Source organism: Lactuca sativa, chromosome 4 (assembly GCF_002870075.4).
Source record: "Lactuca sativa cultivar Salinas chromosome 4, Lsat_Salinas_v11, whole genome shotgun sequence".
Classification (NCBI taxonomy): domain Eukaryota; kingdom Viridiplantae; phylum Streptophyta; class Magnoliopsida; order Asterales; family Asteraceae; genus Lactuca; species Lactuca sativa.
In genome coordinates, this window is record NC_056626.2 from 73,580,234 (window position 1) to 73,605,560 (window position 25,327).

Genomic DNA, 25,327 nt, shown 5'->3' on the forward strand with positions numbered 1-25,327 from the left:
AATCCTTCTTAGTGTAAAATGACCATTTTACCCCTGGTCAAAGTCAACAGTATGGTCAAATTCAACATTCTGGGTTGACTCACCTCGCCGACTTGACCCATAAACTCGTCGAGTTCTATAGATAGAAAACCCTTAAAATCACGATCCAACTTGTTGAGTCATCCCCCTGACTTGCCGAGTTCCTTGGCTACTCAAAGTCGCGATTAGGCAAGTCAACTTGTCGAGTCATCCTTAGAATCGTCGAGTTCTACCATGTTCAGAAACGGGACAAATCGACTCAACTCGTTGAGTTCCTATATGGATTTGACGAGTTCCTATGTCTGTTTGGACCATCTTAACGAATTATGCCTCTACCCTTTAGATCTAAGCTTCTTGCTTCTAATACACACTGAAAATGTCCTTTTAAGGGTAAAGTTTCCAACTTTACCCCTTAATGCCGTCATTTGACGGGTTTGGCTTAAACCCTAACTCTTAAGGACTTAGATCTCCATTTACAAGTCATCCATACTCTAAACTAAAGCATACAAACAGATATCTAGGCCTTAGGCATCATTTGAACACGTAAAGTTTTTGCCTTTATCTCCATACATGGCCCTTTGGGGCTTAAAAGGCCAAAATGCCATCCGAAAGGTTGCATGAGGCTTCAATGGCCATAAATTTTGCACCTTTATGCGATGATAGCCCTCTAAGGTCCTAGATCTGGAAGAATACCCACTTGGGTCGTCCATTTCCCAAAAGCTAACATTTTTGGACCAAAAACCCCCATAAAAGTGAAATGAAGAGATCTAAGAAATCATTAAGCAAGTTTGAGACTTGCTTACCCAAAAAGATTGCAAATGACGTGAAGTTTCTAGATCTACTCTCTTCTTCTTGAGTCCTCTAGCTCCCTCTTCTTCCACAAGCTTCAAAAGCACAAGATTTATCTCAAAAAGGTCTCACAAGCTCACACAAGGATCTAGGGTTTCGTGGCTAGGGTTTTGGTACTTGTTGGCTGTAAATGAGGCTGGCATAAGGGGATTAAGATGCTTAAATAGCGTCCAAAACCCCAAAACTAGGGTTTCACTCTGACAGTCCTACTCGTTGAGTTGAGGCTTCCAACTCGTCGAGTGGACTTCAAAGCCCACGTCCAAATACATTTCCAACTCGACGAGTTTGGGCCTCCAACTTGCCGATTTCCTGACTAAAAATGAATAAAATTATAATTTAAAAACATACCAGGAACCCGGTGTTACATCCCCGCATCAAGAAGCTTCAACATTTATCTCTTGATATCTTCCATCATAGGCGGATTCAACCTTCTTTGTGCATCTCGGTTTGGAATACATCCATCCTGCATCAAAATCTTATATATACACGTGGAGGGGCTCAAATCCTCTATATCCGTAATTGTCCAACCCATGTCTTCTTTGTGTTCCTTTAACAATTTTAGAGTTTCTCTTCTTCAAATTTAGTTAAGTGAGTAGTAATGATAACCGGAAGGGTCTTGTTCTTCCCCAAATAAGCATACTTCAGGTGTTGAGGTAGGACTTTCAATTCCAATTCTAGCGGTTGAACAAGGGAAGGTGGTAACTTTGTATGAGTCGGAGGCAACTCAACTTACTAGACATCAAATCTTATTGTTTTCTTCACTTCCAAATTGTTCACCAACTTTTCAACTTCCGGATCTAGAGAATAGAGCTTCAATTTCTTAGCTAGCTTCCCACAATTAAACCATTTGCTGAGAATCGTCTCCAACATGTCTCCATTAGTAAACTCAAACAATTCTTGGGTTAGTGGTTCATCAATATCAACAAAATATAAAGATGAAACATTACTAGGATATCTCATAGCATCATAAATATTAGAGCTTATTGTTTCACCATCAAATTTCATTGTTAAACTACCCGTATACACTTTGATCTTTGTCCTATCCGTTTTCAAAAATGGTATTCCAAGCAATATTAGAGCTAATTTGGAGGAAAGTTGTTCCTCTAAATCAATCACATAGAAATCCGCCGGGAAGACCAATTAGTTCACTTATAACAAAACATCTTCTAAAACACCATTAAGAAAAACACTTGATTTATCTGCAAGTGAAATTATGACACCCGTTTCATTTAAAGGACCAACATTTAGCAATTCATATGCCGAATAGGGCATGAAATTAATAGAAGCACTAAGATCAAGTATGGAACTACTAAAGGTGACATCCCATATTTTGCAAGGAATTGTAAACATTCCAGGGTCTTTGCATTTAAGTGAAAGTTTTCTTTGTAAAACCACAGATGCATTATTATTCATTAAAATCTTTTCATTCCCCTTCAATTTTTTTTTTTTTGTGCAAAGTTATTTCACAAATTTACATATTTATGGATTTTTTTAATATTTACCTCCACCTTTCGTAAGGTTTCCATGATTTCTTTCTCCTTTGCATTCTTCTTTGAAGTTGCAAGTCGGGAGGGAAATGGTGGTTGAGTGGCTATTGGAGTGACTAGATAGGTAATGTTCTTTGGAACTTTGGTTTGTGCATCATTTTTGACAACATGATACACAGTGGGAGTGATATATATTTCTTCCTCATCTTACCTTGACTTCTTCCTTGAGCTACTCTCTCCGGTTTATTTACCACTTCTCAAGGTCACCGCATTGACATTTGGATTCTTTTCTGTTTGAGAAGGTAGTTTGCCACGGGACGCCAACTTACTCAAGGATATAACTATATCTCCCACTTTTTCTTTAAGGTTATTGATACTAGTTCTTGTCTCTTTTTGAAATTTTTAGGTGTTAGTGGCAAGAGACATGACAATGTCTTCAAGAGACATTCTGGAGCTACTAGGTTGGGATTGTGGAGCTTATTGGTGATGATGTGGAGGGTGTGGTTTGGATTGATAATGAGGTTGTGGATGTTGGTAATGGGGTTGTTGTGGTGGGTAAGAAGGTCTAACCAATCCATTTTGAAGCAATGGTCTTGGGTTTTAGCTCATATTGAGATTTGGCTGCCCACTTGAATTGTAGGAATTTTTGTAACCAGATGGTTTGTTGTGGTAGTTTTAGAATTCTCCTATGGCATTTACACATATCCGTGGAATGTCCCATCGTTTCACATATTCCATAAACCATCACTTGTGGAGTTTGTCCCATGGCTAGCTTTTGTACAAAGGATGTTATATCTTTAAGTTGAGATTCGAGGCTTGATGTCACTGCTTCGCTGACTTTTTGATGCGTGTCCCTCTGCATGTCTTGGTGGGTGCCAAAGTGTTGAGAATTGGTGGCTATGGTGTTAAAAAGTTGTCTTGTTTGTTGAGGAGTTTTTCTAAAGACATCTCCACCACTTGAAGCATCAACAAGTATTCTCTCCATTCGTAATAATCCCTCATAAACGTGTTGAATGAGGAGTTATGGGAAACTATAACACATGTTATTGAACCTATACCAATAATCATGGAAAGTCTCACTTTGACCTTGGCGGATTCCACAAATCTCGTTTCTAAGACTTGAGACTCTAGAGGCAGGTTAGAACTTATCAAGTAAATCCCTTGCCATATGCGTCCATGAGTTGATCGACTCCGGTGGAAGATAGAATAGCCAATATTTTGCTCTATCGTCCAATGAAAAGGGGAATGCCCTTAACTTGATTTGCTCAATGGTTGACCCATGTGGCTTCATGCTAGTGCCAATGATGTGTAACATCTTCAAGTGCTTATGAGGGTCTTCATTTTCCAATCCATGAAATGTTGGAAGGAGATGAACAACTCCGAACCCATTCCAAAACGGGGTAATTGATATCGGTTGGAGTTTGCATGGCATTGCTTTCCATCATTTGTATCAAGGCTCTTTTGGGAGCTTATTCTCTTTACGCCATTGGAATTTGGTTTATTATGGGTGGATTTTCTTGTAGGGGTGGTGTTTTGGGAATTTTTTGGCGAGGTTCGTGGCTAGAATCGGGTTCTACTTCGGTTTCGGTGTCACTAGAGAAAGCGGTTTCAACCTTTGGGTCCCTGTTAGGGGTTGAAGTTTGACCACGTTCTATTCTCCCTTCTGTTGCCAAATATCTTGCTTCTTTTTCTATTTCTGGATTATAGATTAAAGTACCTGTATGTTGAGATATGCGCATAGAAAAATAAACTGATTAAAAATAAACCAATCCCCGACAACTACACCAAAATTTGGTGGTTATCGAGGCCAATGAAATAAATAACCTTAAATCTTGTACACTAAAATTGTGTATAGTGGTAAAGGGATCATACCCATGGAGATTGGTTCAACTTGTTAATTCTATAAAAATCTTGTTGTACAAACACTTGTAAACTAAAGTAAAATAAAAATGGGGGATTTTTTTTTATCTCTTGAACTATTCAAAAGAAAACTAGAATTAAACTAAGATTTAAAGAGGCAATTTAACAAAAGTAAGAGTTTGATGTAAAATCAATGAGAGACAAATGATTGAATTTGGCTTTCATCACATGGACAATTAGTTGATTATTATTAGACACTGTGGTGCAAGACTTGTGATTTCATTTTAATTTGGTTATAGCGACCCAAGAAGCTTGAGGTCACCTAGACGTTTCTTATTTAGTAAATTAGTTAGTGAAGCTCATAACGTATTTCCTTAGTTAAAGTCACGATTTCCATTAAGCATGTAATTAGTGAAAATTAACTACCATTAAGGACTAAAAAGTCAACAAATCCAAGAGGAGTCAAATGTTTCACTACAATGTTGGAGAAAATGTTCTTATGATTGTGTAAAATGAAAACTAACACAAAAATCATTTGTTACTTGCTAATTTGATGATCCATTACTTAATAAAAATTAGCTAACTAATTGCGAAACATACATTTAAACTCATGAATAAAGCCATATAGATGTTAAGATGTTCAAATACAAAACACTTTCATAAAAATCATCACAAGTTCATAATATTCTTGAAACAGATAAATATCCACGGATTTCAACAAAATTAACCAATATTAGTTTAGCCTAGCATGTATAAACTCAAGATAACAAAATAAAAGTTAAAAGTACCCAACATGTAGTGAGAATCAAGAGCAAAGGTGTTTTGATGTTCTTCAAGAGCTCCAAGACCTCAAAATTCTCCAGAGAAATCTCCAATTTTGGATGTGTAGAAGTGTGAAAAAAATGCACACCAACCTTCCTCAAATAACACTCAATAAAGAATTTTGAAAATGCCCCTGCACGTATGTGTGCGGCCACACAGTTGTGCGTGGGTAAGACCTGAGTTGAGTTCCTTTGACTTTTGGGCCTGCAAAGCTTTAGCCCACCGACCCAGATGAGTCCAATTTTCTCATAGCCCATTTTTCTTCAGGTTTTCATCATTTTGAGCACAATTTGGCTTCTTCAAAGCACCAATAGCTCACGTAATCACCCGATCAATAATCTCCGCATGCACAAATATTCTTTTGTCTTTTTTTTTTAAGTAAGAGACCATCTTCTTCAATGCTCCATCCATCAATAGCCCACTATATGCATCAGCTCTACTAGTTATTAAGCCCATAATCCTTATTGTATTCGAAGTCCAATCGCCTCCCAAAAATGTTTCTCTGCTAGTTTCCTTAAAATCTACAGATATGCTCAGGAAACTAGAAAATACCCGAAATAGTCATAAAATAACAAAAAGGAAAATATTCATGAAGATTAGATAAACTATGATTGAAAAAAAATGCTAAAATAAAATATAAAAATAAGTAAATAAAATGAAAATATTAGTATGTTTTTTATGATAACTTAATTATGCTTAGGAAATACCAGAAGGTGCTCACATGATGTATTGCAAAATCTCTCATACCCCGAATGATTCTTCAACCAAGATTGATGACTCAGGTCCCCCTGTGGCTAACCCAACTTTATATCTTACCCTTGCAAATACGCTTCAGTATCTCATGTTCACTCTCCCAGATATCATTGATATAACATGAAAAGTAATCCTTATGCAATCTAAGATGAAGCATGTTCGAGATCAAATAGTATCCAAGGTTGATACAGTTCTAAAGTGAAAGCTTGATCGAAATGAAGACTATGTCCAAGATTAATTTATGTTTGGAAGTATTTTGAGTCTAAATGCATTTAATGTGACAAGTACTATTTTGTATTCTTCTAAATGTTTTTAGTATAGTACAGGAGACAAAATCAATAACAATGGTTGTATCAGGCTAATGATCTTCAGTCCATGCACACTTTTCTCCGTCTTTGTTTTTTAGTGACTCCTTTGCTATATAAGGAGTTGTCAACCTTTGAAACAACACAAGTGGTGCACCTTTTTCACTCCCATGAATTCAAACAATCATCCAATGAATCATTTTCTCTTACATTCTTCTTTCTCTTATTTGCATTACATTGTTTATACTTCATATTATTCTATATTGAGCACTTCGTTGAGTTAATCATTTCGAGATTTGAATGGTTTATTAGACTTGAATGGAACTTTATTACAAGCAATTATTGATATTTAGGTAATTTAAGGTTTGAGTTCTCAAACCTTGTCTGTGTATATTAGTGTACTCCTAATTTGTGTAAGAGCATAAGTGGTTGTCCTTTGAATTCATAAGAACAAATTATAGTTGGTTAAAGATTACCTTGGTATCACAATCATTTATGTGTTCAGCATAAATTTATTCTATATACCACTTTAGCTCTAATATCTTAACTTCAATGCTTGCTTTTAATTAATCTCAACAAAATGTATTCAATGCAAATCGCAAATAGCGTAGGTTACCTACTGTGTGCCCCATTGCTAGTTTTTGAAGAGTATGCTCATTGTAAACTTAGAATGGATAACTTTTTGCTTGGTAAAGAAAAAGGTGAAGAAATGTGGTGGTAAGTGAAAGACGATCCTCATGTTCCTATTAGACAAGTGGTTAGAGATGTTGTTACCACTCTCAAGGTCCAAGAAGAGACTCGTTAAGCACTACTAACAACTAATGAAATCCAGAAGCTCCATGTAACTTATATCACTTTCTTTGAAATGCTATTTGGTGTTCCACTATCTCTCTTTGAGCACATTAAGTTGTCTAAATCGACTAAAGAGAATTGGGATACACTAAAAGATTTGTTTGAAGGATAAGAGAATATAAAGGATAAGCGTTTGACATCTGTGCTGAATGGCTTTGAAAATTTTACTACCACACATGGTGAATATATTGCTTCTACATCAAATCGGTATAGGATTGTAGTGAACAACATGAAAACACATGGAGTAGTCTAAACTCCTCTTGAGTACAACCTCAAGTTCATCAATAGTCTCAAAAAAACATGGGGAAATGTTAAGTCCTATCTTTAGAGTAATGGGTTTTTGAAGAAACTGAAGCTCTACTAGTTGTTTGGCGAATTGCAAGGTCATGAATCCAACATTGCTCAAACATTGAGAGTACTCTTTGGAGGTCCTCTCTCTTTAGCCAGTTCGGTCAATCTACTGCTTTCAAACCTAGTTGTCTCGGACCCATTTAGAGTTGTCCCACCTGTCCCACCTATTCCACTTGTTCAACCTATTCAACCCATTCCACATGTTCCAGCAATTCCGAACTATCCGTATGAAGAAAACTTTGATCCAAAAGTCACTGATTTCGAACTTTGTTTCTAGCAAGAGTTTGCATGTTTGTCTATAAAGTATACAAGACCTTGGAATGCTAATCAAAAACCTTCTCAAAACCTCTTTCAAACTCCTCATTGAAGTAATCCTCAACCTTACCCTAAACCAACTGAAAATCCACAAGCTTATCGACCCAACATTCCAAGTCGCTCCTCAGAACCTCAGGAAGTTCCGAACTCAACCAAACCCAAGATTATTTTTCATAAATGTGGTCTCGGAAACCAATATGAAAAGGAATTTTTCACTGCGATTTCAAGAAATATTGATGGTTACTTGTCATATGGTGATGAGGATTAAGGGAAACATGGGAGAAACTTGAGTTTTATGGATAGACATAAAATTGAGTGTGATGAATGTTATTGGTCTTCTAGTTCGGAAGTTGATGATGAAGATGGTAAGCCATATTACTTCTACATGGCAACCAATGATCCACCTGGCGAAGCATCATCCAACAGGTAAAATTTATGATTACTGATAGTAATTTTTATTTTTCTATTTATGAACCCTATCTAACTCGAATCCAATCAGATATGATAGTTATTCATAAAGCATATGAGTTTGCCATAGAAGTTAGTGAAAAGCTAGATAGTAAGTTGACCCGACTTAGCTTACGATTCAAAGACCACAAGCTTACGATCGAATCATTAGAAAGAAAACTTGTAATGGCAAAAGATCAATGTATTGTTTTTAATGAAAAATGTGAAGTTTCAATTAGTGAAAGAAATATCTTTGTTAATGATAACAAGCGTCTTAATGCTAAAATCGATAGTTTGCATAATTTAATTGATGTTCTTGAAGAAAATGAAAGAATGACACACAATTTTCATCGTCCATGGTCCAAAGTACTCGGTCTCGCACACGAGTTTCCGAAACCTATTGCTCATCCCCTGAAGGAAGTTCAAAAATTTACATTTATGGGAGTCATTCCGAATCATGCGTATTCAGATACCCTTGTTTTGTCATTGTCTTCCTTTCATGAGACCTCAGACAAATATCAACCATTAATTCTTCAGTTCAAACCAATCACTGATACATGTCCTGATCCCATGCAATTTCCACCTTTGATAACCTTCTAACTGAATCAGGCTTTGGGAATTCCATATGACACAGAAGGCACTAGAGTTTACCTTCCGGACTATGGGCCTCTAAATAATTGTGTCATTGAGGAAATTATTATTAAGAGAAGTAGACATGACTTGGTCAAACTGAATGATACCACAAATTCATTGTGGGCGTCTTTTGCTAGTGATGTAGATAAGAAATTTAAGTGTGAAGACGACACTTCGTCTGAATCCTGTGTTTCTAACTACAAAGTTGTTTCTAAGTTAACCTTAGTTCCGATTAAGCCTCGATTCAACAATACATCTGTTGGACAGTCTTCCAAGTCAACATATGACTCTCAAAAGAAGCCTTGGTGGAACAAGAAGGACATTGTTCCACCAAAGACCGAAGGTAGGAAAGCTCTAGAAAAATAAACTAGGTCTAGACAATGCTCTAGGTTCCTTGAAAAATCCGAGAATTAAGTGTCTTGAACTCTCAGTCCAGCTACTAAGAATCACAATACTTTCATGTCTGTTAATATTCTTAAGAAAACATATGTTGCTAATAGCTAGGATATTCATAACACATTAGTCAAAAACTATGTGAAAACTGTTACTGTTGAGAGCTCATCTAAGAAAAATGACTATCCTCGGAAAGTATGCTCTTTTGTGTTTCTTGCTACCTCGGATGGCATAATTTTCAAACCAAAACAAATTCCCAAATCTAATGTGCCTATGAATACAATGAACAAAGGTGAAGATACTCGAAACACTATTATTTAGAAACCTTCCAAAGGTTCAAAAAAAACTTTGAATGGAAAGTAAAAAGGAGTGAAAATTCAACTGAACCATCTCAGAACATAATTCTTCCTGAACCATCTCGGAAAACTGTTCCTCAGAGGAAAGCAGTGTCCAAGCAACCAATAGTTGAATATGATTTTTGGATCAATGATAAGACTTTGACATTATGCATATTTCTAAAAGAATTTCGGAAGAAGCTTTCCGAGATACCAGCTGTTCAGAAATCACAAGCCAACTCCAAAGCCCATGTTAAAGTCCCTAAATCTAACTCGGAGCCTAAAAACTCTAAAACTCACAAATCTTGTAGGATTTTTGTGTTTCAAAACAAGACATAATATACTATATTGATGGTGCTTGTTCCATGCACATGATTGGGCACAAGTATTTTCTGTGTAATCTGAAGCTTTCTATGAATGCTGGTTATGCTACTTATGGAAATATTTCAAACTCCCAAATTCTAGGTTATGATATCTTAACCAACGCCAGTTTCTTTGTCTCAAATGTGCCTTATGTGGCTGATCTCAAGCAAAATCTGATCAGTGTAGCCCAACTCACTGATGCAAATCAGAGAGTTGAGTTTGCTAAAAAACATAACTATGTTATGACAGAAGATCTGAAATATTGTCTCATCAAATCAGATCGTATCAAATATATATATCCTCTAGATATCAATATAATCATCAGAAAGCCTCAATTATGTCTTCTATCAAAATATGTTTTTTTTATGTAAGTTGGTTTTGACATCATAGGATTACTCATCTTAGCTTTTGATATATGAATGGTTTGGTCTAGTGAAATGTTACGAGGTTTTCCATTCCTTAAATTTGAGAATGATCATCTTTGCGCTGCATGTGAATATGGGAAGAAATCAAAGATAGGTCATCCGATTCTGATTGAAAATCCATCTCGGAACCACTCGAGCTTCTTCATATCTATCTATGTGGGACGTCTTCCATAGAATGTTTACATCACAAAAGTACATTCATGTGATTGTTGATGACTACACAATTTTAACTTGAGTTTTCTTTTTCAAAATGAACTTGGAAACTGCTTCCAAGCTCATTCATTTCATAAAAGGAATTGAAATCCTGACAAAGTTATCCATCCGAAGAATATGTATTGACAATATATTTGAGTTCACTAAAGTCACAACTGAAAAGTTTCTTACTAACAAAGGCATCGAACACAATTTCTCTTCCCCCTACACTCCACAACAAAATGGTGTCATTAAATGAAGAAACCGAACTCTATTTGAAGTCACTTGGTCGATGTTGAACTTTGAAAATCTTCCTCTTCATGCCAAAGAAGTCTGCACATCATGTTTTACTCAAAATCAAAGTATCGTCAACCGTCGTCTCAACATGATACCTTATGAAGAAATGGATGGTCGGAATCTGAGTATCTCGTTCTTACACATTTTTGGTTGCGGGTGTTTCTTCAAAGACAAATGTGATCAACTCACCAAATTCTAACCGAAATCAGATGAAGCCAGTTTATAGGATACTCTGCCAAATTGAAAGCTTGCGAGTTCTTAATCGTCGTAGCCGTGTAATTGAAGAAAGTTTTGATATCACTTTTGATGATAATTTTGTTCAGAACTCACAAGCAACTCATGTTACAACACACATCTTGGAGTTATATGCTCCAACTCCTGGGTCTCCAAATTCTCAATTTATTTGTAAATTCGATTTTGAAAGCCTATTTGGGCCAATAAAACATCTCTTGATTCGAAATCTTGATCAAGACTATTTTGAATTCCCACTCCTGTTTCTCATAATATGTCTAGTTCGACCCAAATTTTTCGTCCATTTGATTATGATGTATTCCCATCTCGGGTTGAAGGGGAGAATATTGTTGGATTAGGTGTCTAAGCCCATAACTATAATTGGTATGTACTTTAATTAATAGCAGCATAGTCCTTTTGGGTTGCCCTCAAACCTAGCAACCGGACAAGGAAATTATGAAAGGAGAGGTATTAATTTATTATAAGATTAATAAATTAATATAAATGAATTTATTAATATATTAAAAGATTAATATATTAATTAGAAATCATTATGTTTAATTAATATTTAACAAGAAATTAATTATAATTAATTTTGGGGTTAAAAGAATTAATTACAAAGTGTAGGGACTAGTTTGCAATTATCTAATAGTTGAGTGGAAGGCTCTAGAACCCCCTTGGAAGAGGGTGGACGAAATCTTTAGGGGAACCCCTAATAATTTCGTCCATAGGGGCTTGGATAAGGCCCTTGGGTTTGCTTAGGCCCTAAGCAAAGGATAACTAGGGTTTCCCCTAAACGTTAGATCCCTCAGCTATATAAGGAGCCTCCTAGTTCATATTTTCGTTACTCTTTCTTTTGAAGAAACCCTAAGGCCGAGATTTTGCATACTCTCTCTCTCCTCTCTCTATTCTACTTTCCTTCTTGCTAGTTTAGGTGTGATTCCATTAGAGGCATTACATTTGTGGTGCTAAGCTTCGAAGAAGATCAAGATCAAGATCAAGGGAATTATCAATTGTTTTCTATAACAATTGAAAGGTATGTAACTCCTAACCCTAGTTTACTATTTTTGAAAATAGCCTCCTCCTCTAGGGTTCTTGTTTTGCAATTCAAAGTTGTATGTTCAATAGTTAAAACATAGATCCAAAGTAGGTTGCATGTGAACTTAGGAATTGTTTTCTAGTTTATTTGTTTTACCTAAAACCCATCAGTGGTATCAGAGCTGTTTTTTTTTTTAAATTGAATTGCTATAATTGTTGAATTGCAAATTACGGTTTATAGCTATTAAATCCTAAAGGCCATTTTTTCGATTTTTTGGGTTGTGGATCAAAGGGTTTTCAAAAACCCTAGCCTCCAAAGAACCCTAATCGAAATTAGGGTTAGGGTTTTGAAAACCCTAGCCTCCTCCCTTGTAAATTTCGAAATTACTAGATATTTTAGGGTTTCTTGCTTTGGATAATTGTTACTTGATTAGATTAATTGGATAATTATCCTTTACCCTAAATTTTTGAAATTTAGAGGGATAAGGATTAGGATTAAATTAATTGATTAATTTGATTGGATAATACTTACAAGATTTAATAAATTAATTAAAAGTTAATTAATTGGTTTATTTAAATTTAAAATTTAATAGTTTAAATTTCGAAATTTGTATAAACCTTTGGAGTTTTTAATGTTTTAAAACACACCTTATATATATATATATATATATATATATATATATATATATATATATATATATATATATATATTATAATTAAAAGTTAAATATTATATATGTATAAGAATATGATCAATTAAATCGCTAGTATGCCTCATTCACGAAGCTAGTCTATAAGGGGGTATAAGGAAACTGCCTATAAAATGGTAGTTGATTGGGTGTCCACTCTCACCCACCGCTTCCTTGATTAGTGGAGGGTCGTTAGCAGACCGGATTTGATAGGACAACTACCTCTCATTAAAAGTATAATGCTATTAAAGAAAGTAATAGAACATTATTTTTAAAAATCCCAACTCTAGTTACTTTAGGAAAAATGTGAAAAGTATGCTAATCCATGAAATTGCACATTATGCTTTATTGGTCGTTAGTGGAGCGTGTGTGGTTAACCGGCACACTAAAAGGCACTAATAAAGAGTAGTAATGGGTATCTTATAATTATCATTTTGATGGATCATGTGTGGTTTACCGGCACATCAATAGTTAATGATAAAGACAATAAGGTTACCAAGCACATTTGCATGGTTATTCACATCTAGCTTGGGATCCTCGGTATCCCAGTCACAAATAGTAGAGCACAATCCGAGATTAAAACATGCCGTTAAATAGTTTTAATGTATCTCAAAAGAATTAGGAATTTCACTTCGTTTATTTTATCTAATGGTGAAATTGGTGAATCGTCATTCACCTACCTTTATGAGATTTGAACTTGGATCTCGGCATCCCATTTCTAAGTTGTAAATCATCATAGTTGGGTCCTAACCATGATATGATATCTTTGGGTTATTATATTGAGGTGTCTTGAAATCTAACTAAAACTGTCTTTCTTTTCAGATGTCTACTCCTAGAAACACTTCTGCTTCATCATCCTCCAACCACAACTTCTCTCTACTAAACATCTGCTCCAAAGTCGTTATGGATGGCTCCAACTATAACGATTGGATGCGTAACATCAAGATGGCGCTTAGATTCGAGGACAAAGAGTATGTCCTTGAAAAGGAGCTCAAAGAACTTGATGAGTCCAAAGCCACTCCCGAAGAGTATGCTGCCTACAAGAAACACTATGATGATGCTACCAAAGTGGCATGCATAATGGTTGCAACCATGTCCCCAGAATTGCAGAGGTACTATGAGGACTACTGGCCTTTTGAGATGAACAAGGACCTTATGGAAAAGTACCATAAGCGAGCTCGTCTAGAAAAGTTTGAGGTAGTCAAGTCACTCATGGCTTACAAGATGAAAGAGGGGGAATCGGTTGTATCTCATCTGCAAAGAATGCAACGCTACATAGAGTGTTTGGTCAAGCTCAACATTCACTTCAATGAGGAATTGGCCATTGACATGGTCTTGAACTCGTTGCCTGATTGTTATGGTCAGTTTATCTTAACTTACCATTTGAACAACACTGAGAAGACATTGGCCCAATTGCACAACTTGTTGCAGACAGCCGAGGTAGGGATGAAGGGTAAAAGTATACCCTCCACACTTGCAAGTTCCCCTGTCTTGGCTATTAGACAAGGAAAGGGGAAAAAGAGGAAAGGTCCTCCCAAGCAAAACTGGAAGAGCAAGGCTCAAGTTGTGTCATCTAGTAATGGCCCAAAAGCCAAGCCTAATGGTTCCACTCCCCATGTTTCTGATCCAAAAGAGGCATTTTGCTTTTACTGCAATCAAAAATGGGCATTGGAAGAGATCTTGCCCACAACATCTGCAAGATATCAAGGATGGCAAAGTGAAGCCATCTTCGGCAGGTATTTACACTATTTCTGCTAATAACTCTTTATCTTCTCGTTCATGGGTCCTTGATACAGGATGTGGTTTTCATATCTGTTCTGACTTGCAGGAGCTAAAGGAAAGTGAGGAGATAGAGCGAGGGAGGATAAACCTGATCATGGGAAACAGAAAGTCTTCACCAGTAACCAAGATCGGAGTTTATCAACTTTTGCTTAGTAATGATGTTAGATTAGATTTGATAAATTGTTGCTATTTGTATGAGATGACGAGAAACATTATTTCATTTCATGCATTGTTTAGACAAGGTTTTAAATATTCTTTTAATGATTTGAATTGTTCAATTTCTGTTTATAAGAATGGTGTTTTTGTGTTTGAAGCTTTACCTTGTGATGGTGTGTATGAAACAGTGACTTGTGTTGATAGCTTAGGAAATAGTGTACTTAATATTGACTTGTCTAATAGTGTAGATAAGGCATGCTTGTGGCATTGTCGTCTTGGACACATTAATAAGAAACGCATAGCCCAACTCCAAAAGGATGGAGTGTTGGAATCATTTGACCTAAAATCAGATGATATGTGTGAGTCTTGTCTTTTAGGAAAGATGACAAAATCACCATTCACAGGGTCTTGTGAAAGAGGTGATGGTATGTTGGATCTCATACACACAAATGTGTGTGGGCCCTTCAGATCAACCATAAGGGATGCTAATCGATTCTATGTGACTTTCATTGACGATTATAGCAGATATGGTTACATCTACTTGATCAAACATAACTCGACAACTTTTGAAAAGTTCAAATAGTTTAAGCATGAAGTCGAAAATCAATTGGGCAGAAGGATAAAGATACTTAGATCCGATAGAGGCGGGGAGTATCTTAGCATCGAGTTCAACAACTATCTGAAAGAATGTGGGATAGTCTCACAATTGACTTCTCCTAGGACACCACAGTTAAATGGTGTAGCTGAGAGGCGTAATCGAACCCTGTTAGAAATGGTTCGTTCTATGATGAGTCGTGCTTTGCTTCCTATTCACTTCTGGGGGTATGCCTTAGAGACAGCCGCCCACATCCTCAATCTTGTCCCTACAAAGAAGGTTGCCAAAACACCTCATGAAATGTGGACAGGGAAAGTTCCCTCGTTAGCACATATTAAAGTCTGGGGTTGTGAAGCTTTCGTAAGACGAGAGACTCACGACAAGCTAGCTGGTAGAAGTGAGAAATGTGTTTTCATTGGTTACCCAAAGCGGTCTTTTGGATATTTGTTCTACAGACCTAGTGAGAATGTGGTCCTTGTAGCTCGAAGAGGAGTCTTTCTAGAAAGAGAGCTCATATTCAAAGAGGATAGTGGGAGTACCATTGACCTTGAAGAAATTCAAGAGTCAACCAATAAAGGAAGCTTAGATGACACTAGCACTCAAACAGAGGAAACAGTTCCTGTTGAACCACTTGATAAATCATTACCTCTTCGAAGATCCACTAGGGTGAGTGTGCCACCTGAGTTGTATGGTTTTCATATTACTTCAGATGGTGACACATTCATAAGTGACAAAACATTGGTAAACTTAGATGAACCAGTCACTTATAAGGAAGCAATGGCAGGCCCAGAGGCTTCCAAGTGGAAAGAGGCAATGGACAGCGAGATTAAGTCCATGTATGACAACCAAGTTTGGAATTTGGTTGATAGTGCACCAAGTCGTAAGACAGTTGGGTGCAAATGGATCTTCAAGAAGAAGACAGACATAGACGGGAATGTGCATACATTCAAGGCTCGACTGGTTGCAAAAGGTTTCACTCAAACCCCAGGGGTTGACTATGATGAGACCTTTTTGCCAGTAGCTAAGATTAAATCTATTAGGATATTGCTCTCCATAGCTGCCTTTCATGACTATGAAAGCTTCCAGACGGATGTCAAGACTGCCTTCCTTAACGGGAAGTTGGCTGAAGATGTTTACAAGAGTTATCCAGAGGGTTTTGTTGATGCAAAGTTTCCCAATAGAGTGTAAAAGCTTGAGAAATCCATCTATGGATTGAAACAAGCATCTCGCAGTTGGAATCTTTGCTTCCATGAGAAAGTCAAAGAGTTTGGTTTCTCTAGAAGTGAAGATGAGTTTTGTGTGTATATCAAGGCTAGTGGGAGTATAGTAAGTTTTCTGGTGTTATATGTCGATGACATATTACTCAATGGTAACGACGTTCCAACCTTGAATGAAGTTAAATCTTGGCTTGGAAAGTGTTTTGCCATGAAAGACCTAGGAGAAGCTGCCTATATTCATGGGATTAGAATATTGAGAGATAGAAAGAAGAGACTGATTGGACTTAGTTAGAGCACATACTTGGATAAGGTACTAAAGAGGTTTAGTATGGAAAATTCCAAGAAGGGAGAGCTACCTATCCCGAGCAATACTAAATTAAGTAAGACTCAATGCCCGAGTACAGATGAGGAAATAGATGACATGAGTCGTATACCTTATGCTTCCGCTGTTGGATCGATCATGTACGCTATGACATGTACTCGCCCTGATGTGGCATTTGCTTTGAGCATGGTCAGTCGCTATTAGGGAAACCCAGGTAGAGCTCATTGGATAGCCGTAAAGAATATACTCAAGTATTTGCGAAGAACGAAGGACTGGGTCCTTGTACTTGGTGGCAATGATACTTTGAGAGTAGATGGTTACAGTGATGCCAGCTTTCAGACATATAGAGATAACTTACGTTCTCAGTCAGGCTGGGTATTCTTATTAAATGGAGGAGCAGTTACTTAGAAGAGTTCCAAGCAAGATACGGTGGCTGATTCTACTTGTGAATCAGAGTATATAGCAGCAAGTGAAGCGTCCAAAGAAGCAGCTTGGTTGAGAAACTTCATTGGGGATCTCGGAGTTGTTCAACCATCCAGGAGCCTATGGAACTGTTCTGCGATAATGAAGGAGCGGTTGCCTTGACAAAGGAACCAATAGATCATGGTAAAACCAGACATATTGACAGAAAGTACCATTTCATCAGACATAGAGTAGAAGAAGGCCATCTTATAGTGAAGAGGGTGTCATCTGAAGATAACCCAGCAGATCCCCTCATAAAGGGTTTGAGTAGGGCTAAGCATATTCAGCATGCTCGGAGCATAAGACTGAAAGATGATATTAGTTTTAGTAGTTAGATTAGTTTTGTTCTAAAACTTGTAACAAAGCAGATGTAATTGACTTTTGGTGATTAAATAATAAAGTATTATTTATAAGATTGGCTTCTACCTTTTGTCAATTGTTTATTATTGTGTTTCATTTTTGCATATTTTACTTCCCGAATAATTAGATTATTCAAACTCCACAGTCGCTCGTACTTTTGGAAGTAAGTAATGAATCAAGACTGTCATGAACTGGATTGTAGATTGTCTAAGGATAGACATAGCAATAGATTTGCTGCAACGTTCATGAGTACTCAGAAATTGAGATTTGAGTATTGGATAAACCCTCGCTCAGAGTATTACTTCATGGAATTCATCACTTGTAATACTGAGACGATAATATCTTATAATCTTAAAACGAAGATATATGAGTTGTAATTTACAAGTCGGTCATGCATTGGTGATACGAAAACGCATCAGTAACTTGGTGTTATAAAACGTATTGTCATGTATAATTTCATGAGTAAAATATACAAGCATATGAGTCAATGTTTATTCGTTTCTTTTGCCCTAACCGGAAAAGTGATATCTGTAGGCCCCTCGATGATTTGGTGTTGACTTATGTGCTGGGCCTAGCCAGGACTAAATTGATGTGTTCAATTAGAAGTCCTACATCATCACAAATTAGGAATCGGGAAACATAGATTCTGGACAAAGAGGCTGATTGCATTCCATGTCTTTTGTCTAGGGATATCTAGCAGAACGAAGGATTATCTGATCACTTATCTTAGGACACGTAACTGACTGGGTGGGGTCAGAGTTCGGCAACAACTTTTTGGAAGCTACAATTTGCTGGTCAAATTTAGAAGGCATGCTAGCAATTATAGTTACAGACTTATCCAAGTGGGAGACTGTTATATTAGGTTTCTAAGCCCATAACTATAATTGGTATGTACTTGAATTGATAGTAGCATAGTCCTTTTGGGTTGCCCTCAAACCTAGCAACCGGACAAGGAAATTATGAAAGGAGAGGTATTAATTTATTATAAGATTAATAAATTAATATAAATGAATTTATTAATATGTTAAAAGATTAATATATTAATTAGAAATCATTATGTTTAATTAATATTTAACCAGAAATTAATTATAATTAATTTTGGGGTTAAAAGAATTAATTACAAAGTGCAGGGACTAGTTTGCAATTATCTAATAGTTGAGTGGAAGGCTCTAGAACCCCCTTGGAAAAGGGTGGACGAAATCTTTAGGGGAAACCCTAATAATTTCGTCCATAGGGGCTTGGATAAGGCCCTTGGGTTTGCTTAGGCCCTAAGCAAAGGATAACTAGGGTTTCCTTAAACCCTAGATCCCTCAGCTATATAAGGAGCCTCCTAGTTCATATTTTGGTCACTCTTTCTTTTGAAGAAACCCTAAGGCCGAGATTTTGAATACTCCCTCTCCTCTCTCTCTTCTACTTTCCTTCTTGCTAGTTTGGGTGTGATTCCATTAGAGGCATTACACTTGTGGTGCTAAGCTTCCAAGAAGATCAAGATCAATATCAAGGGAATTATCAATTGTTTGCTATAACAATTGGAAGGTATGTAATTCCTAACCCTAGTTTACTATTTTCGAAAATAGCCTCCTCCTCTAGGGTTCTTGTTTTGCAATTCAAAGTTGTATGTTCAATAGTTAAAACATAGATCCAAAGTAGGTTGCATGTGAACTTAGGAATTGTTTTCTAGTTTATTTGTTTTACCTAAAACCCATCAAATACCTCTCCTTCCATGCCTCAAAGACTAGAAAGCAATCCAAACCTCAAATCAAATATCGATGGTTTCCAAGATGCAACATATCAATTTGCTGAAACTATTCCAATTTCATTCAACAATGAAGATGATGTCAACCTCTTTAACTTTCCAAATGAAGATGATGCGGACATATCCGGTTCAAAAGTTCAAGTGGAGCACCATCCTCAAATTTAAATTGTCCAAGGGGAGCAACACAACCTCATTGTTGATGTTGGATAATCTGCTGCACAAGAACTTCCAAGATTGCATATATGGACAAAGGATCATCCTTCAATTCAAGTCCTTAGAAATCTTAACACTAGAGTTCAAACTCACTTTGCCGCTAATATTCAAAATGAGTGTCACTTTTTGGCATTCATTTCAATGGTTTAAAAAAAATCCATCAAAGAAGCTCTAAAATCTTCCAATTGGATTACATCCATGCAAGAAGAAATAGCATAATTTGATAGAAATCAAGTGTGGAGTTTTCTCCCTCCTACTCAGGATCACCATATTGTTGGAACACGATGGGTTATACGAAACAAACTCGATGATGCTAGAGTTATTATCCAAAAAAAAGCAAGATTGGTGGCCAAAGGATTTACACAGATAGAAGGTCTTGATTACAATGAGACTTTTTCTCTAGTTACCCATCTTGAAACCATCTAAATCTTTCTCGCTTATGTTGCCCATAAATGCTTCAAAGTTTACCAAATGGATGTCGAAAGTGCTTTTCTCAATGTTGAACTTGGCAGTGAAGTATATCTTCAATAGACGACCGGGTTTGTGAACTTATCATATCCGAACTACTTCTACAAACTCCAAAAAGCTATTTATGGAATCAAGCAAGCTCCTCGCGCTTGGTGTTCTAGTGTTCATTAAGGAATTCTTGATCCTATATTTTTCCAAAGATCCAATGGAAATCATCTCATGTTAGTTCAAATTATGTCGATGACATCATCTTTGGGTCAACTAATCCGACGATGGTTGCTGAATTTGCTAAGTTCATCGTTAATAAATTCAAATGAGTGTGAATCGTGAGTTAATATTCTTTCTCAGACCACAAGTTAAACAGGCCAATAGAGGAAACTTTATTCATAAAGGGAAATAAATTTCTGAACTTCTAAAGAAATATTCAATGGACATTTGTGCCTTTGCAAAGGTTATAATGGATTTCGGACACAAGATCTTCTAGGATCCATCTGGTGTTTCCATTGATCAGAAGAAGTATAAGGGAATGATTGGATCGCTACTGTACCACACTGCAAGTTGTTCCAATATCATGTTCTCCACATGTCTGTGTGCCAGTTTTCAGGTCAATCTGAGGATGTATCATCTATTGGTTGTAAAGAAAATCTTTAGATATCTCAAAGGAACAAAGAGCCTCAGAATTTGGTACCCTACATATGAAAGTTTCTTACTTTGAGCTTATTCGTAATCAAACTATGGAGGACTTCAACTTTTAGTTTTTTTGCAAAATCCCTCATCTTCCAAGCCAAATGATAAATATGATCACTCCGAAGAAATCTTGTTCGAATATGATAACACAACTATTGGTGTCATCCCACTACCTATAACTTTTACTTTACTGCAAAAGTCGTCCTCTTCCAAAGCTTATTTTGACTTTGGTCTCTCTTCATCCTAAGACAAAATGGAAGGAGAAGGAAACAACAAGAACCATTCCAAGAAAACAACAAAGGTCAATGGTGATCCTATAACTCAAGTTCAAGGTGACCAAAACAATGATACCAAGGGTCCAGAAGACTCTGTTGATGGTGAAAATGATGTTAAGAGATCTAAAAGTTCAACTTTAGACATGGGATCCTTAGATGAAAACATAGCTGATTCATTTCCTCTTCTAGAACTCCGAGATAATGTCGCCAAAGCCAATTCTAAAGTTGACTCGCTCAATGACAAATTCTCATAACTTGATTCGAAACTTGATTTAGTGATCAAATCTCTTTTCGAGATCAAGGCTACTGCTCCTTCGAAACTTGACTGAGCCAACCAATTGGATAAACTCATTTATCTACGATTGAAGAAGACCTTAGAAGACGCTGAGGAATGGTACAAAGATGATCTTGAACATCACATCTCTACCACCACCACCATGCTCAAGATCCACGATGACATTATTTCTGCAACCAATTAGCCTATCAAGCACACAAATGTTTGTCATGATAAACAAATCCAACGATTAGTGAAGGAGGCCAAGAACAAGGATGAGCTAAACATGATCATGTAGCAAGTTCTAATCAAAGTGATTCGGTCTGCACAACATTTTGTAGACACTCCTAACCACAAATTTGATGAAAATCTATTGATTATAGATGAGATGTTCAACACTCTTAAAGCCCAAGCTCCCACACCTGATGCCTATGATAAGCTTACAAAGAAAATCAACATAAGCTTCTACTGGTTGTTCGAACGATTAGAAGATTTGAAACCAGATGATTTGCTTGAATCGGAAGTTTTGACTTCCCATGCAAGATGGGGAGAAAGGCTAGTTCAACGAACGCCTATCTCGTACTTTCAGCTCAGAGACGAAACAACTGATGAAGAAATCATTGAAGTTGAAGCCTTTCAAGGAGAAGATGAATTTGATAAAAGCAACTTGGTGAGCAATGCAATTCTAGGTCTTCAAGTCATCAAGGAACAACCTTCCATCACTAAAGTTCTCTTGGAAGAAGAAAAGAAGAAATTGTCCTCTGTCCGTTGGCCATCAAATCTAGTAGAAACACTTAAAGAAATTCGAGAAATGGCTATGTTAAAGGAAAAACTAACAGTTGATGCTTTCCAAGCCACCAAATCCATGCCTCCTTCAATTCCTACTCCGAGAATAGTTCTAGTTGATGAAGGTTCTCCCGTCACGGAACTTGATGACCTACCAGAAGAGCCTTTGATTCCACTTCCTTTGGAACTGGTTATTACTCAAGTCGTTCAACAAATCATCTCCTCCATCTCCATTTCGATTAATCCAATCAAAGACAAAGGGAAAACAATCACATTTGAATTGGACAACCTAATGAATTCATTGGAAAATTATGAGGTCTGGTCAAAAGAAAAAAAAATCTCTTGAAGAAAGCATTCAGATCCAAGGGTTGAAAGATAATCATATTCCAATGCTAGGCATTTCTTCATTTTTCCGAGAAGGAATTCTTCATGACATCAAATTTGTGCCTTTCATGAGTTTTTTACTTCTAGAAAACGATTCGGATCAACTTTACTTACTAATATTTCCTCATGGATGCTTCTACGCCAAGTTCGCTCCATTGCATCCATCTGACGATCCACAAATCATCATCCGAACTGAACAAGATAGAATGAGAACCTTTTATTCCACGAATTGTAACATCCCCCTCTGACACGTATCATAATATTCTCCGCTTTGGGCTCATGGCACAAAAACTTCCTAGGGGGTCACCCATCGTTGGAATGCTCTCACCCAGGCACGCGTAACTGTAAAGTTCTTATGGGATCTGCTGATCTCACGACTTTAAAGCGTGTTGTGAAAGGGAAGGTTTCCAGACCCTTTTAAGGAATGCTTAGTTCTCTTTCCCATTTGATGTGGGATTAGGTGCAACCTACTTTCACCGCAAAATATAGGGTTCGACGTCCCTATCGAACACATCGACCCGTTCCATAGCTCTGATACCATTTGTTCGCCTTCGGCTGCTGACACGAAAACTTCCCAGGGGGTCACCCATCCCTAGAATGCTCTTGCACAGGCATGCTTAACTGAAGATTTCTTATGGGGTCTGTTGCCCTCACGACTTTAAAACACATTGTGATAGGGAAGGTATCCACACCCTTATAAGGAATTATTAGCTCTCCTTCCCAACCGATGTGGGATCAGGTGCAACCCACCGAGGAGACTCACATGATACTGATGACTGGTAAATCTCACTCCCAAACTGCCAAAACTAGACTATGCCTTCAAAACATGGACAAGGTGAGATGGTTTCTAGATCCACAAGCTTGCATGCAACACCACCTTCTTCAATGGCCTTCTTCTTAACCAAGAAAGAACCAAAATCACCAAAAGCTTTAACATTTGAAAACCAGATGTTACAATTCTCCCCCACCAGAATCAAACTTCGCCCTTGAAGTCAGCCACATATGACAGATCAGGGTAGTGCTCGCCCATTTGAGTCTCGAGCTCCCAAGTCCACTCTGAGCCTTTCCGGTGTTGCCACTGAATTTTGATCAATTTCACTACCTTGTTTCTCAAGGTCTTCACTGTCCTATCCAGAATCATCACTGGCCTCTCAATGTAATTCAGGCGATCATCGACCTGAATGTCTACCAAAGGAACCACAACTATCTCATCCGCTATAGACTTCCTGAACTGGGAAACATGGAAAGTATCATGAATCTGACTCAACTACACAAGTAGCTCCAACCGGTAAGCCACCTTCTCAACACGAGCCAACACTCTGAAAGGGACAATATTTGGGGCCCAGCTTACCCCACTTCCTGAAGTGGATAACACCCTTCCACAGTGATACCTTCAGAAGCACCAAATCTCCAACCTAAAACTCTAGCTCAGAACATCGCAGATCTTCATAACTCTTCTGGCAACTTTGGGACGTCAGCAATCTCTGTCTAGCTTGTTAGATAAGATCGGTCATCTTGAGCACTATTTTAGTGCTCCGCATGACTCTTTGGCCGACCTTGCCCCAACAAATAGGAGTATGACACCTCCTCCCATAAAGAAGATCAAAAAGAGGCATTCCAATGATGGCATGATGGTTTTTCTTATAAGAAAACGCAACCAAAGGGAGGTAGGAATCCCAGCTCCCACCAAAATCGATGATGCAAACATACAACTTACCCTGGAGCAACTGAATAGTATGCCCGCTCTGCCCATCAGTCTGCAGATGATAGGCGGTACTGAAATGCAACCGGGTGCCTAATTTATCTTGAAAACCTCTTCCAAAATGTAGAAGTAAAACGAACATCTTGATCTAATACAATAGAAGTCGGCACCCTAGGCCGAGCCACCACTTCCAAACATAAGTCTTAGCGAACTTCTCTGTAGAAGAGCCCACACTTATGGCTAAGAAGTGAGCGTTCTTCATAAACCGATCAACTATCATCCAAATAACATCAAATGCCCTCGAAGTTTTTGACAATTTTCTAATGAAATCCCTAGTGATATGCTCCTACTTCCATAGTGGAACCTCCAAAGACTGCAGTTTTCCGTGAGGGCAATGGTGATCGGCCTTGACCTTCCGAGAGGTCAAGCATCACTCCATAAACCAAGTCACATCCCTCTTCATACAAGACCACCAATAACTATGCTTCAGGGAAAAGTACATCATGGTAGCTCCTCGATGAATAAAGAATCATGACTTGTGGGCCTCCTCCATCAATACCTGTCAGTTCCCACCTGCATATGACACCCAAACTTACCCATGATGGGTCAATAGTCCCCTACTGTTAATATTAAAGGCTGAAACCTGACCGATCACCCGATCACTCTTCCAGTTCTCATCCTTTATGTCCTCCGAATGTGCTTCCTTGATATCTTCCAAGACTGGGGTCATAGCTGTCATCTTTAAACACATATCCTGAATCAGGGCACTGACTTGTTCTCCGACTCAAGGCGTAGGCCACCATGTTGGCCTTTCCTGGGTAATACATAATCTCACAGTCATAATCTTTCACTACATCCAGCCACCTCCTCTGCCTCATATTCATGTTAGGATAATCCATAAGATGTCTCAGGCTCTTATGGTCCGTATAGATAGTACATCAAAATCCACAAAGATAATGGCGCAAAAAGTTGAGATTGAAAAAAACCGCCCCCAATTCCAAATCATGGATGAGATACTTCGCCTCATGAGGCTTCAGTTGCCTCGAAGCATATGCAATTACATGCAAATTGAAACACCTTAAGATTCAAACCATTTTTTTCATTTTTAAATTACTCAAAACATTGTTCATTAACCAAACCATCAGAAAATCACAAGTATGAAGTATAAATCATTACTACAAATATCAGAGTGCCACATGATGCCCAGTAACAAATTATCCAAGCGAGTGTACA

General features: G+C 37.5%; 1 protein-coding gene across 1 annotated transcript; it reads right to left on the minus strand.

Moving 5' to 3' along the window:
- Positions 1-2,016: 2,016 nt before the first annotated feature.
- On the minus strand, positions 2,017-3,339 carry LOC111886772 (uncharacterized). Its single transcript, XM_023883013.1, has 4 exons — positions 2,925-3,339; positions 2,606-2,743; positions 2,370-2,494; positions 2,017-2,298 (listed from the first exon to the last, which is right to left on the minus strand). The coding sequence occupies exons 1-4, from the start codon at positions 3,337-3,339 to the stop codon at positions 2,017-2,019; spliced, it is 960 nt and encodes a 319-aa protein (XP_023738781.1).
- Positions 3,340-25,327: the final 21,988 nt, after the last annotated feature.

Excerpts from the sequence above, each read along its gene's own strand:
- LOC111886772 (XM_023883013.1), bottom strand. The coding sequence starts at position 3,339 with ATGGAGAGAATACTTGTTGATGCTTCAAGTGGTGGAGATGTCTTTAGA. Across the intron at positions 2,744-2,924 it reads CATTGCTTCAAAATGGATTG|AGACAAGAACTAGTATCAAT; the intron begins GTTAGACCTTCT and ends AATTTCAAAAAG. Across the intron at positions 2,495-2,605 it reads TGCGGTGACCTTGAGAAGTG|TTCCAAAGAACATTACCTAT; the intron begins GTAAATAAACCG and ends CACAAACCAAAG.